At 41.3% G+C, this 13,981-nt stretch overlaps 1 protein-coding gene across 1 annotated transcript in view; it reads left to right on the forward strand.

Annotated features, from left to right (window-relative positions):
* The first annotated feature begins 794 nt into the window (after nt 1–794).
* Nucleotides 795–13,981, forward strand: part of DLEC1 (DLEC1 cilia and flagella associated protein) — a 54,550-nt gene continuing 41,363 nt past the window's right edge. The window contains exons 1-10 of the mRNA XM_026652061.1: nt 795–868; nt 4,120–4,276; nt 4,877–4,987; nt 8,188–8,384; nt 8,667–8,843; nt 9,135–9,239; nt 9,624–9,711; nt 10,580–10,753; nt 11,567–11,703; nt 12,078–12,174. Of these exons, the coding sequence (XP_026507846.1) occupies nt 4,159–4,276; nt 4,877–4,987; nt 8,188–8,384; nt 8,667–8,843; nt 9,135–9,239; nt 9,624–9,711; nt 10,580–10,753; nt 11,567–11,703; nt 12,078–12,174 (1,204 nt within the window). The 5' untranslated portion in view covers nt 795–868; nt 4,120–4,158. The remainder of the gene's footprint in view (nt 869–4,119; nt 4,277–4,876; nt 4,988–8,187; nt 8,385–8,666; nt 8,844–9,134; nt 9,240–9,623; nt 9,712–10,579; nt 10,754–11,566; nt 11,704–12,077; nt 12,175–13,981) is intronic.

Consider the following 13,981-nt stretch of genomic DNA (forward strand, 5'->3'; position numbering starts at 1 on the left):
GGGGGGGGGGGTGGATTTCTATGGCCTGTGATATACAGGAAGTCAAACAAGATGATCACAATGGTCCCTTCTGGGCTAGGGATCTATGAATCACAAAGAGAGAGAGACACACACACCCCCCAGCAGCCTATTTACTGTGCCTGGACACCCCACCCCATTCAGAGCTCCCGCAGGGAGCCTCTTTACCCCACTTGGAGAGACCCCCCCATCCTATCCAGAAAGACACCCCTGTACACACACTCCCTCTCAGAGACATGCCCCTCTTGGACCTTCCTGTGAACCCCCCTTCTGTGCCCCTGTAGTATCCACTGCAGACAGGACCCCCCTTTCCACCACCATCTGACACTCCCTCTACCTCCTAAATCCCCTCTCTGGCAGACCCCAATTTCCCTTCCAGATAGTCCTTCCCAGACAGAGCCTTCCAGCCCTAGACAGTCCACACCTAGCCACCCACCCAGCCATTCTCTGGAGTATCTGAATGGAATTAGCTTTTACAGCCTATATCTTTTTTTGGCACAAATAGATACACAGAGCTTCTATATCCAGAACATTATGTACATAGTAGTCCCCTTTCTTACCAAAGCATGGTAATCTGAAGCTACTGCTGTGGAACCAAATTGATTTAATCACTGTTGCATGTATGGTTTAATATTCATGTCCCTCATCCTCAATCCTGTCTCTGTTTCTAAAGATTAACAATTTCTCACCCTAATTTTTTCCCCTTCAGGACATTTCCCATTTGTTGACTAGCGTCTTTAAGAGCACGTATACTGCAGATGTTATAGGGATGGACACTGGAACAAATCTGATCAAGTCCCGTGGAGGAGACAATCTCTATCATGAGAAGTTTGTGGAGGAGCTACAAAAGGTAAAGCAAATAAACAAAAAACAGATTAGAGGCAATTTTCAGAGCTGTTCTGAGATTTAGCAAAATGTTTGTCAATGTTAATTCAGACCTCCCAGGAATTTTTTTCTCAATGGTTTCCTAGAATCGCAAAGACATTTTCATGAGCAATTTGAATGTTAGTGGCAAACATCCTTCTTGAGACCAAATTTGCTCATAGAGCCTCTCATCTCAATATGTATTAGGCACCTGATGCTCCTAACTGTTGTTCTGGGAGTTTTTTCAGATGTGAAGTAAAAAACAATTATCTTTAAAGTTCCTAAAGCACAACCTGCTTTTACCCTACATTCTCCCTGCAGTTTCAAGTGGATGTGATAGTCTTCTTACTGGCCTTCAATAAATTGTTGTGTAGTATTGCTGTGTGCTCTTAAGGAGCTGCTAAATGGAGTGAAGTCATCCTTATATAACCATTTCCTACCTCACTGGTGGGTTGTGATACATAATTCATTAATGTTTGCAAAGTGCTTTTGAGACAAAAATGATGAAAAAAGCTATAGAAGTGCAAAGTATTTTTTAATCATATTGCTTCAGTAGGTGCTGAACAAGGATAGGAGACGAGATCACTCTTAAAACGAACAGATATTCTGATTTTGGCAACAGATCTTAATTTTGTAGACACCATCTATCTCTTTGTACTATTCACAGACTCGTATATCACTTGTGCCTCCCCATATTGAGGGGGCACAAATCTAAACGGAAAGACACATGACTGCACCATGTGTCTCCCCTGCTCAGTGCTTCCCCTACCCACCCCCCGCCAGCCCTGTGCCCAGCCAGCGACCTCTGCACTCTCCCCGCCCCACCAACGTTGCCTGCACGGGGGGCTCTGTCCTTCTTCTGAAGTGCCTACCCCCCCTCCCTGGCACATTTGGCCGCTGTCCCTGGCAGCCGGCCCCAGGCGGGGAGCGGGACGGAGCCATTTCTCACGCAGCTGAAGCTGGCTACTGAGGGTCGCTGACTCTGTGCAGTGCAGCAGCTGCCTGAGAGAGCCTGTCTGGGGAGATGGTGGTGGCAGTGGGCTGCCCTCCACCTGGACCCGGCTGCAGGGGAGAGGGGCTGAGTGAGCCAGAAATGTGCCTGGGGGGAGAGGGGATTCTGGCTCACTCTGCCCCTGTCCCCAGCAGCCGGGCCCGGCTGGGGGGCAGCCTGCCGCCTCCCCAGCCAGGCTCTCTCAGGCAGCTACCGTGCCTCACAGAGCAATGACCCTGAGCGGCTGGCATGAGAAGTGGCTGGTTCCGCCCCTTCTGCTCCCCGCCCAGGCCCAGCTACAGGGTCAGAGGCTGAGCGTGCCAGGGGACAGGGCAGCGGGAGAAGGATAGAGCCCCTCTCCTTCCTCACGCTGGCAGCCCACGCAGAAATCTGGAGTGGCACTTGACCCTGCATACCCCCCAACGCGTCGCCTATGCACAGACTGCAAGACAGACAAGCATGAATTTCAGATTCTATATTTTTCTCCTTAATTGAGTTTCTTCAGAAGGTACCGATGCAGTCTGCTTTTTCTTGACAATATCTGAGTAGTATGTTTGGATGATCTCTCCTCAAACATTGACATCTTGTCTTTTAAAATAAGATGCTTCCCAAAAGAAGTAGTTAGCATTAAGATAAACCATGCTATAAGAAAATTATTTTGATTTTCGTTTAAAGTGGGTGGTGCTCTATCCATCTGAGGAACTGGTACAATATGTGCTGTATATTCAGTGCAAATCAGAGCTTTACAAAGTCCACTTTCCAGCTTGCTATTGGAGAACAGAAAACTTACAAGTTAGAGGTGGGTGAAACTGAGCCATCAACTCAGTTTCAACAGCAGATTTTAAGCTTTCAGGTTTTGAAGGGTTTTTAAAAGTTGTTTTTAGTCCTACATCTGAACAGATGTGCAGTCTTTCTGAGTCTGCAGACAGGTAATCTTAGAACTTCTCTTGTTGGAGTAGCTGTGGAGTGAAATCAACAAAACACACAATGACTAAAATATCTACTAACAATATTTATAAACAAAGATGCAGCAATTAGTAATAACTGATACTTACAAATACAAACCAACGCATAACGACCGGCAAACGTAGAAACTCTGTTTGAAACACGTGAGCTGAGAGAGAGGCTTCGAGGTGATCAGGCTCGGTTACGGGTGTACACAGGATACACAGGATTCGTTTTTCTTTCTCCTCTCCCTGCCTCCACATGGCAGGCAGGCCCAAAAAGTACCAACTATGACATCATAGAAGTGTCATAGGGGACGGGGCCCAAAACCTGTTTGTGTTCGTTTCTGATTGGCACAAGCAAAGTTTACACCAAGTAGGGTAACAGGTGCCTCAAAGTCTGGCTTCGCCCCCAAAAGGTGAGGAAATGCATATTGCTTTAGAATGCGTGCAACACTGAATGACAAAAGAAGAGGCCAGGGCAATACCGGTATGGGCAAGTTTTACAGGATGCAGACAGGAACTCATCTCAACAGTTTTTAGTCCTACATCTGAACAGATGTGCAGTCTTTCTGAGTCTGCAGACAGGTAATCTTAGAACTTCTCTTGTTGGAGTAGCTGTGGAGTGAAATCAACAAGACTTTGGTCGTTTTCACAGCTGATATTGAAAACCGGTAGAAAAAAAATTGATGATAAATGCAATTTTGTTGAAACTGAAATTTTCTCAGATCCAGAATGGAATTGGGGCATCAGGGAAGAGGGACAGAGAGAGAGACAAGAATAGTCAATAGCCTGCTCTTTAGGACACTCATCTGGGATGTGGAAGACTTGGTTCAAATCTCTGCTCTGAATCAGTGAATTAAAAAGCTTTCTAGTAACTAGGGGAGAGAGAACACTTTAAATTTAATCATATACCTGATATAGTAACTGGAACACAAGCAGGGTCCAAGCATAGCACCTTCCCTCTTTCCAGTAGCAGGGGCTGAAGGTCAGACTTCTCAGTAGGGTATTGCCCCTGGAATTCATTGGTAATTCCTTTCATCATATCTGCCTCTGGTTATAAAGTTTAGTGATCTGACTGATAGGCATCTGGTAAATGTTTCAAGCCCCACCACAAGTTAATTGTTAGAAAATAATGCATTCTATTCTGAGAGTTTATTCTTGTAAAGCAAAAACATTCTAGCAAGCCTTCAGAAAGAAATAGAAAACATTAATTTTTCTATTACATGTACTGACATTATTAATAATTTGTGATAGCTAAAAATATATTTATTTATTTACATTCACCAATCTACATGCCAGATTCATACTGAATATAACCATCGACTGACAGAAGTTGACATGGTAGAAAAGCACATCATTCAGGCAAGAGCTCGAGCAACAGCAGCAGAAGAAAGGGCTCTGAACATGTTGAAGGTAGATGTTGGGGAGGACTTCCACAACATTGGATTGCCACCAGGTGAGGTTTCTGGGAATGTTACCTATCCCAGTACACATTTATGGGATCTGGAGCCAAATTCAATGCTCATTTAAGTTAATGGAAAGACTCCCATTGACTTCAGTGAACTTTTGATCATGGCCTTTATGAATGCCATGGTTTAATACCACTTATACTAAAAAAGCAGCTTTGAGAAACTGCAAGGAGAGAATCAAAAAGAAAAAAATTAACCTTACATAATAAGAAACTAATTGGGCAGGTCATTTTCAATGCCTGAAACCTGCCATTAATGGTTCTATACCTTAACTTTATTGCAAGCATATATAAACAGATGTACAAAAATCATTAATACAAATGTCTTCACAATTGCCCTGTTGATAAGTGTTATTACAGGCAGGGAAACTGACACAGAGATTCACCCAGAGCCACGAATCAGAACTGAATTTAGAACTCTGGGGTTGTTTGATTCAAGTTCTGTGCTCAGTTTACAGACCACATTTCTCTCCAAAATACTTCATTGTAGTGATGTGAAGGAGAGACAACAGAAATGTGGACTGACCATTGTTAGTGTATCTTAAAACACCAATCTTTTGTTTGTTTTTGTTTTTTTTAATATTGTAGTGAAGTCCTCCTTCAGGTGGTGTGTGGATAATGACCTTCTCAAAAAACATAATTTAATCTGCCCTGAAGATTACATCACTGATAGAATACCCATTACCAAAGCACCTAAAGGTAACTTTTAAAGCAGAGACTAATATGGATTTCTGATAATGCTCTCTAGGACATGAAGAATTAGACGTGGATAGCCTGTGCATAATGTTCTGTACTTCTGCCTAATGAGCAGAAACACGAAGGGCTTTACCATATGAACACTTAGTTCGTGGCAAGCTGGGGTGTATATCTACTGTGCTGTAACCTGCTGTGCACTAAGTGTCCATGTAGAACATATTGCTGTGCGCTAATAGTTCTCTAGTGCACTTTAATGTACCCTGCTTTGAAATGGGAATAGCTTAAAGAGGACGATGGAACGTTTAGCCTATGGCAGCCAGGTCCACGTAGACATTTTGTGTGCTGCAGGCTAGTGTGAGGTAGATTTTCACCCAGCTTGTTGTGAACTAAGTGTTTATATAGACAAGCCCTAACATTTAAAGTACTAAGAATTAGCTTAAAGGACACAGTCAAGATATTACATTTGTAATATATTACAAAAAATCTCCTTTCTGTGTAACTAATACATTATTAAAACTGCAATTTGTTTTAAATATCAAATTTACTTTTCATAACCAATGCTGTTTGTTTAGTTTTTTCAGCTCTGTCACTTTAGACACTGAATCGGTGGTGGTCAGTTTCACCCTGTGGTTCTTCTGCACTAGCTAATGCAGCAGAATTTATGTGATAAACAAAGCAGAGAAATAAATACATTATTTAAATGAAAACAGTTTTTATTTTAAAAATGTGTTCTGATTAATCTCTGTGCCTTTGTTTTAGAGCTGATCAAAAATTTTCTAACAATGTTTTTCCATCTAAAATGCTGATTTGATTAAATTGAAATGTGTATGGGAACATATTAATTTTGTCTGAAATTTTTATGGGAAAGTATCACAACTTTTTTGATAATGTCAAAATATTTAGTTTTTACTTTATCAAAACTTTTTTTCAATAAGTTGAAATGTTCCACTTTGATTTTATCGTTTTGACATATATAAACAAAACATTTCAATACATTTCATTTTGCAAAAAAATGCGTGGTTTCTACTTTTTGTCCAAATTAGGGATGATATGAAATTTCAGATCTTGGAATTTCATCAGTATGAGAATTCCATTTTTTTATCAACTCTGTTTAGCCATTTGTAAAGTAGAGATAGTAACTTATCTACCTCAGAGGGGAGTTATAAGGCTTAATTAACTGTTTTTAAAGCACTTTGAGATCCTCAAATAAAAGATGTTAAAGAAGTTAAATGCAGTGTTGTTGTAACTGTATTGGTCCCAGGGTATTAGAGAGACAAGGTAGGTGAGGTTATTTATTTATTTATTATATTTTGATCATTGTAAGTTTGTCCTAAATGTTATCAGTATGATTTGTGATTGAAACAGATTAACCTACTTGAACAAAATAAACTGTAAATATGGGTGAAACACTAGAGCAGTTAAATATTTAGTTGTTTTGCTAACTCCAAGACCAGTCTTGTATTATTAATAATTAGGGCTGTCAAGCAATTAAAAAAATTAATCACGATTAGTAGCGCGATTAATCGCACTGTTAAACAATAATTGAATACTATTTATTTAAATATTTTTGGATGTTTTCTACATTTTCAAATATATTGATTTCAATTACAACACAGAATACCAAGTGTACAGTGCTCACTTTATATTTATTTTTGATTACAAGTATTTGAAATATAAAAAAAAAATAGTATTCAGTTCACCTAATACAAGTATTGTAGTCCAATCTCATTATCATGAAAGTTGAACTTACAAATGTAGAATTATGTACAAAAAAACTGCGTTCAAAAATAAAACAATGTAAAATTTTAGAGCCTGCAAGTCCACTCAGTCCTACTTCTTGTTCAGCCAATCGCTTCTGACAAACAAGTTTGTTTACGTTTGCAGGAGATATAATGCTGCCCGCTTCTTGTTTACATTGTCACCTGAAAGTGAGAACAGGCGTTCTTGTGGCACTGTTGTAGCCAGGGTAACAAGATATTTACATGCCAGTTGCACTAAAGATTCATATGTCCCTTCATGCTTCAGCCACCATTCCAGGGGATATGCATCCATGCTGATGATGGGATCTGCTCGATAACAATCCAAAGCAGTGCGGACCCACGCATGCTCATTTTCATTAAGTAAGTCAGATGCCACCAGCAGAAAGCTGATTTTCTTTTTTGGTGGTTCGGGTTCTGTAGTTTCCGCATCAGAGTGTTGCTCTTTTAAGACTTCTGAAAGCATGCTGCACACTTTATCCCGCTCAGATTTTGGAAGGCACTTGGATTCTTAAACCTTGGGTCGAGTGCTGTGGCTAATCTCACATTGGTTCCTTCTTTGTGTTTTGTCAAATCTGCAGTGAAAGTGTTCTTAAAACAAACAACATGTGCTGGGTCATCATCTGAGACTGCTATAACATGAAATATATGGCAGAATGTGGGTAAAACAGAGCAGGGGACATACAATTCTCCCCCAAAAAGTTCAGTCACAAATTTAATTAACACATTATTTTTTTAACAAGTGTCATCAGCATGGAAGCATGTCCTCTGGAATGGTGGCCGAAGCATGAAGGGGCATACGAATGTTTAGCATATCCGGTGCGTAAATATCTTGCAATGCCGGCTACAAAAATGCCATGCAAATGCCTGTTCTCACTTTCTGGTGACGTAAATAAGAAGCAGGCAGCATTATGTCCCGTAAATGTAAACAAACTTGTTTGTCTTAGCGATTGGCTGAACAAGAAGTAGGACTGAGTGGACTTGCAGTCTCTAAAGTTTTACATTGTTTTGTTTTTGAGTGCAGTTATGTAACAAAAAAAATGTACATTTGTAAGTTGCACTTTCACAATAAAGAGGCTGCACTACAGTCCTTGTATGAGGTGAACTGAAAAATACTATTTCTTTTGTTTATCATTTTTACAATGAAAATATTTGTTGTAAAAATAATATACACTTTGATTTCAATTACAACACAGGATAGAATGTATATGAAAATGTAGAAAAATACCCAAAATATTTAAAAAACAATAGAATACCAATTTAAATGTAACAATTTGATTAAAACTGCGATTAATCGCGGTTAATTTTTTCGAGTTAATTGCGTGAGTTAACGGCAATTAATCGACAGCCCTATTAATAATGTTTCTCTGCTTACAGTAAGCTTCTAAAATAAATACTTTTCTCCCTATTGCTCAGAAAATGTCAATACTTTTCTTTGAACTGCAGGAAATAAAGAGCCTGACTATATCAAGGAGACGTTTAGTTTTAAACAACACATTTCTACAAGTCCAAGGGATCAGAAACATACAGAAATCCCACACTTGAGGAAAACATTAGATAGTCTGCCAGATGTATCTTTATCCACCTTAACGCTGTCTTCAACTCCTGAGCCTAGACATCAGACTAAGAAACCATCAAGTAAGGTATATTTCAGAGACGCACTCTTTTTAGCCTGTCAAACAGTTTAGGACTTATTGCTATCCCTGTAGAAAGAGGCAAGTCCTAGCACTTTGTTATTTTAGTGTAAGTAGTTGCTTTCCATGTTGGAGAAGAGAAAAATACAGTAGTTTGCTGAGGGTGAAATTCTTTATTGATACATAAAGCCTAAGTAATCAGGAATAGGTATTTTATATAACCCCTCCACTCCCCCAAAGCTGCTGTATTTGACACTGAATTTTGCATCACATTCTCTGTTTGTTTCAAAGAAATCTAGCTCCTCTCACAAATCAGTCTGGAAAGATAATATGTACAAAGCGGATAGAGAACAAGACCGCGTTTACCTTGCCAGACTTGAGAACCGACACAATTACCTGAAGAATCCACGCTTTTTCCCACCAAATACTCTTAATGGAGGAAAATCTCTTATTTTTCATCAGAAGAAGGTAGATCGAATGATAACAGGAAGAAAAGTGGCATTTGATGAAAGGTACATACCTTGACTCTTGACTCAGACCCTGATCCTGCAGAGAGATTTGCTTTGGAGTTATTCTGGATTTATACCAGTTTAGCCAGAACAGTATTTTCTCCTGTGTATCTTGGTTATAATCATTCAGAAATAATATCTTACGAGGTTTATGTAATTTTTGTTGTTCATGCCAGTGGATGCAATCAGGACATTCTTAGGCATAGATAAATAACTGACAGTGTAAGAGCTCACTGAATGTTTCTCAAAGTCTCTCCCATTATTTTATTTCAGTGATCCTCAATCTGTTCCTGTATTTCTAGCTACCCCGTCCGCTGTTTTGTTTTCTGAGTATGAAGTTGGTCAGGTTTATGAGGTAAGAGCTTTTTCCTCTACAGAGAATTTATTCTACCTCTGAGAAACTTGATGTCTCTCCATGACTTTCATAGTTCCCCCACCCCTACGCAGACTTCCACTAGCTAACTAAACTCTCATGAGCCTCATTTTCCTCTCTCTTTCAATCATCAGCAGAACTTCCCCCAAGGAGTATCAAGTGGGACCCTTTTCAACCTCAGGTTGCTTTTGGGTGACATGTCCTTTACTTCAGATGTTGACAGAAATGTTCAGTTTTCCCATCTACAAAATACCTACCTCCTAGGCATGTTGTGAGAATTAATTCACTGCTGTTTGCAGAGTATTATGAATATGAACAGTGGTGCATAAGTGTTATTTGGTATTATATTTTCTTTTTTAAATGAAGATGACTATAGAGCTGCAGAACATGACTTCAGTGTGTCGCCATGTAAGAGTCATCCCTCCGTCTACTTCAGCCTTTGCCATTGGACTGGGTAAGTTGCTATACTAGCTCTGAAGATGCAAAATTGTACAAGAACTAATTTGTCTACTTAAATATAATACATTGATTTTTTGTATGTCCCATCTACAATGCAATCCAGGTGGGCAGAACCTTAATCCCATAGAGTCTCATATCACTTTTTAGAGGTTAGAGGTTGTCTTACCTGTCTAGGACAGTCTACATGAAACTCCCAACAGAAGTCTGAGACTCTAGTGGTCTAATTAAAAATGAAATGTAGGGAGATCAGATTGAAACAAAAGAAATGGTATGCATAACACATCTAGACCTAGGCTATGTCTACACTACTGTGAAAAGTCGACCTACGCTACGCAACTCCAGCTACGTGAATAACGTAGCTGGAGTCTTCGTACCTTAGGTCGAGTTACCACGTGGTCTACACCACGGGGGGTTGATGGAAAAAAAATCTCCCGTCGACTTACTTTACTCTTCTAGTTGGGGGCAGAGTACAGGGATCGACTGGAGAGTGATCTGCAGTTGATTTGGCGGGTCTTTGCTAGACCCACTAAATCGACCGCCAGTGGATCGATCTCAGAGCGTCAATTCCTGCCGTAGTGTAGATCTGCCCTGAGACTGCAAAAACTCATCTAGGTCCTGATTCAGTGCCCATTGAAATCAATGTAAAGAGTCCCTTACTGCCCATTGACTTCAGAGGGAGCCATGAATGTATAAGGACTGCAGGGTCAGGCTCTCTTCTGGTCACACCATTTATGGCAAATTATCTGAGAGAGCACATATTAAGAGCTCACTATGAGCAGCTTTCAAAGGGCAGAATATAGTCATGAAATCATAGAACAACTTTTGTATTTGAAATTTTAAATCACCTGCATTTTCTTTCCTAGGAAAATTTCCAGGAGAGGGTGGAATTGTCGCTCCTGGGATGACCTGCCAGTACACCATTCAGTTTATTCCTGAATATTTAGCTGATTATGAAGATTGTATTCTAGTGGAAACGCAAGCACCATACTCTCTCCTAATCCCTATAGAAGCTAGGAGACCACCTCCTGTATTAACATGTAGGTAGAGTCAGGTCATATGCTACAAGCACTCACTAGTTTCTGTTAAGCTTTAGGTCCTTGATTTTCAAAGGGCCTTGACTGTCTCCAACTTTATGGCCCAAAGGATTGTAGAGCAATGTTGCAGGTGCATTTCATACCACTTAGGTGTCTAACTGTCTGATTTACATGCATAATCTGATTAATAGGCATTTAAATGCTGTAAAATATTCCTTTAATTATTTGTATCTGCCAAATTGTGCCAACAGTTATTCTCAGGGTGCAGAGTCAGAGGCCCAAAAATCAGAAGGCACTTTTCAAGCTCAGATTCTATATATTTGCTATGTCCTCGATTGTTAAACATTAAATATCTAGGGTGCTGTTTACTGCAAAACTCTCCTCTGAAAATATCTAGCCCAGCCTGTAACATCTCAAATCTCAATCTCAATCTCAACTGGCATAAATCTGCATAGCTCCATGGAGTTATGCCTATTTATACCAGCTGAAGATGTGCTGTTTTTGTTAGCCCTCAGTGATTTACTTTCCCCCAGCACAAAGCTCTTTTACAAAATCTTCTTTATTGTTATCAAAGTTTGATACAATCCTTAAGTACTTGGAGCTGGAAGCATCATTTAATATGGGAGAGTTATAGCAAGTCACAGCTCAAACTGCTACACCTTTAAAGTAACCATTTAAAGTGTTTAGCATCTTTAGAGTCTTAATAATTCATATTCAATAAGTCCATGTTTAAAGAGTAATTGATTAAATAACTATTTTTCCTGCGGTTAGCCTTCACTACATGTGTATTTTCCTTTGCTGCATTGTTTGTTGCAGTGCCTCGCATCATCGATTGTGGTTCCTGCCTTGTGGGGGGAGTAAAAATGACAGAATTGGTGTGCAGAAATGAAGGGTCCAGTAATGGAAAGTTCTGTATAATGCCAAAGAAAGTATGGCCACCTCCTAATTTCAGGGTAAGAGATTGGGAGGAACCATTGGACACAGTTTAGGTATCTCAAAGTATAAAGAGCTTGTGGGCCATGACAATCAGCAGGGTTGGCCTGAGGTCATACATGCTCCTCTGTAAACTTCAAAAAAGGCCCCTTGTATCTGCCACTTGATTGTGACAACAGCACCATTCCTGCCCTCTGCTCCCCCCCAGGTAACCCAGAAAACCGTGAGGATTTTCTTTCAATTAAGCAATGGTATTTACCTTTGAGATTTATTAAAGAAGAAGAATTATATGGAAAGAAAAAACTTTGTGTCACAGGATGTCACCTATTCTAAATAGCTGGCTACAAAAACCCGACATGATCAATTTATTTTGTTTTATTCTTTTCACTTCAAGGCTGTTGCAACTATTGGTTTTGTGGAGCAAGGTCCATTTGGGATCCGACCTGCTGTTTTTGAGCTAGGTCCAGATCAAGCTATGCTATTAGAGGTCAGTAATTAGTGTTTAATATTTTGTACTTTACCAAATATATGAGCAATATAGGCCATTTTAGAAACCCAGACCAGCAGGGCCATCCCTAGCTATTCTGGGGCCCTATGCAGCCCCCCCCCTCCCCCCGAGGTGGGGGAAGTATGGGGCTCCATACCTCTGTTGGGGGGGGAGGCTGACCCCAGACCTCTGCCGGGGGGGTGGGGAGGGCGGAGCTGGCTTGGGGGGCAGGGGAGAACTGCCACCCAGCACTCACTGGTGGTGTGGCTGGGGCTGGGGAGTGCAGGCCCAGCCCTGCTGCAGTCCTCAGGAGTGGGGGTGGAGCAGGGGCGGGGGCTTTGGGGAAGGGATGGAGTGGGGGCGGGGCTGGGGCAGAGCAGGGGCGGGGGCTTTTGAGGAGGGGGTGGAGTGGGGGTGGGGCTGGGGCGGGAAGAGGCAGAGCAGGGGCTGGAGCAGCACGCAGCTGTGCAGAGCACCAGGAATTTTGGTGCCCCAAATTTCTTGGTGCCCTACGCAGCTGCGTACTTTGAGTACGGGTAGGGTCGGCCCTGCAGACCAGTTAGGGGTTGTGTCACTGCCTGCCCTGTAGCCTTGGCTGCTTCTGTGCTGTGCAGCTTTGGCTCAGAGTCCTGACACCAGCAGCCTGCTTACAGCACAATGGCCTCCTCCTGGCTTCCAGCAGCCCGGTTACTCCTTCCAGGGTGACACCCACAGCCCTTCCAGTCCCAAGTCTACCTAAAACCATCTCCTCTGCAATGCGCAGCCCCTCTCACTGTAGCACTAACAAAACCTTATCAAGTCGCTGCTCCTTTAAAGAGGCAGTACACAGTACCAACCTGTAAGTTTCGCTGAGGATTTTACTCTTCAGTTTGAAACACTGCACTTTGATGGTTGTGTAATAAAAGAAGATTATTTATTAACAAAGAACAGATCTTTAAGTGATACCAAGTAAGGAATTGAGATAGAAATGGTTACAAATAAACAAACGTAAAAATACACTTCTAAGACTAAAACCTAACTCAACAAACTAGAGTCTTCTGTTCAAAGTAGATTTCTCACCACAGTTGTTCTTTCAGCATGGCTGGCCAGTCTTTAGGCAAGGTCCAACAGAGCCCAAGCTCTTGATTTCTTTGTCTCCTCAGGTGAAGTGTGCCAAATTGGCTTTCTCTCTCTGCTTATATCCTCAAAGTTTATCTTTGTTTTCAAAGTCAAGAAGCCCTCCTGTATCCACCATGGAGTTGATGCCACGCTAATTTTTATAGTCTCCACCACCATCATGATAGTTAAATGGTTATCTCCCCCACTCATTAATTTGATGCCTTTGTTTATCTTTTGTGTAAATATACTTCTGTAATCTTTCTCTTTGCTCAGTTTACATTGGAGACACATTCAAGCAGGTGCGACAATATTCCTTTGTCTAGGGCAGGATGATTTAAGTCCTATCTGCCAAACATATTTTAAGAACATATTTCCAGCCCATATTTATAATTTTTCATATATCACCCGCACATACACCATGCCTCTTGGAGGTCTCCCATGCATAGGAAGAATGCACTCACTAAGCCACCCATGAGGAGGCTGTCGTGTACACTCCTTTCCTTCATGTATGTGGACAGTGGTGAGGGGAGTGGTGCCATGGCCCTATCACCTTTTTATGCCTTTGAGGAGGCTTGTACTCCAGGAGGTGCTAGTGAGTAGCATTTGAGAGCATAGGGACTGCAATTATGGGTGCTTGTAAGGGGAGAAGACTCCTATGCCCTTCCAGCTCTGCTCACATATCCAGGGGACAAGCCCAGTCTGACCCTAATCAA

Source organism: Terrapene carolina, unplaced genomic scaffold (assembly GCF_002925995.2).
Source record: "Terrapene carolina triunguis isolate 2854851 unplaced genomic scaffold, T_m_triunguis-2.0 Scaffold111, whole genome shotgun sequence".
NCBI lineage: Eukaryota > Metazoa > Chordata > Testudines > Emydidae > Terrapene > Terrapene triunguis.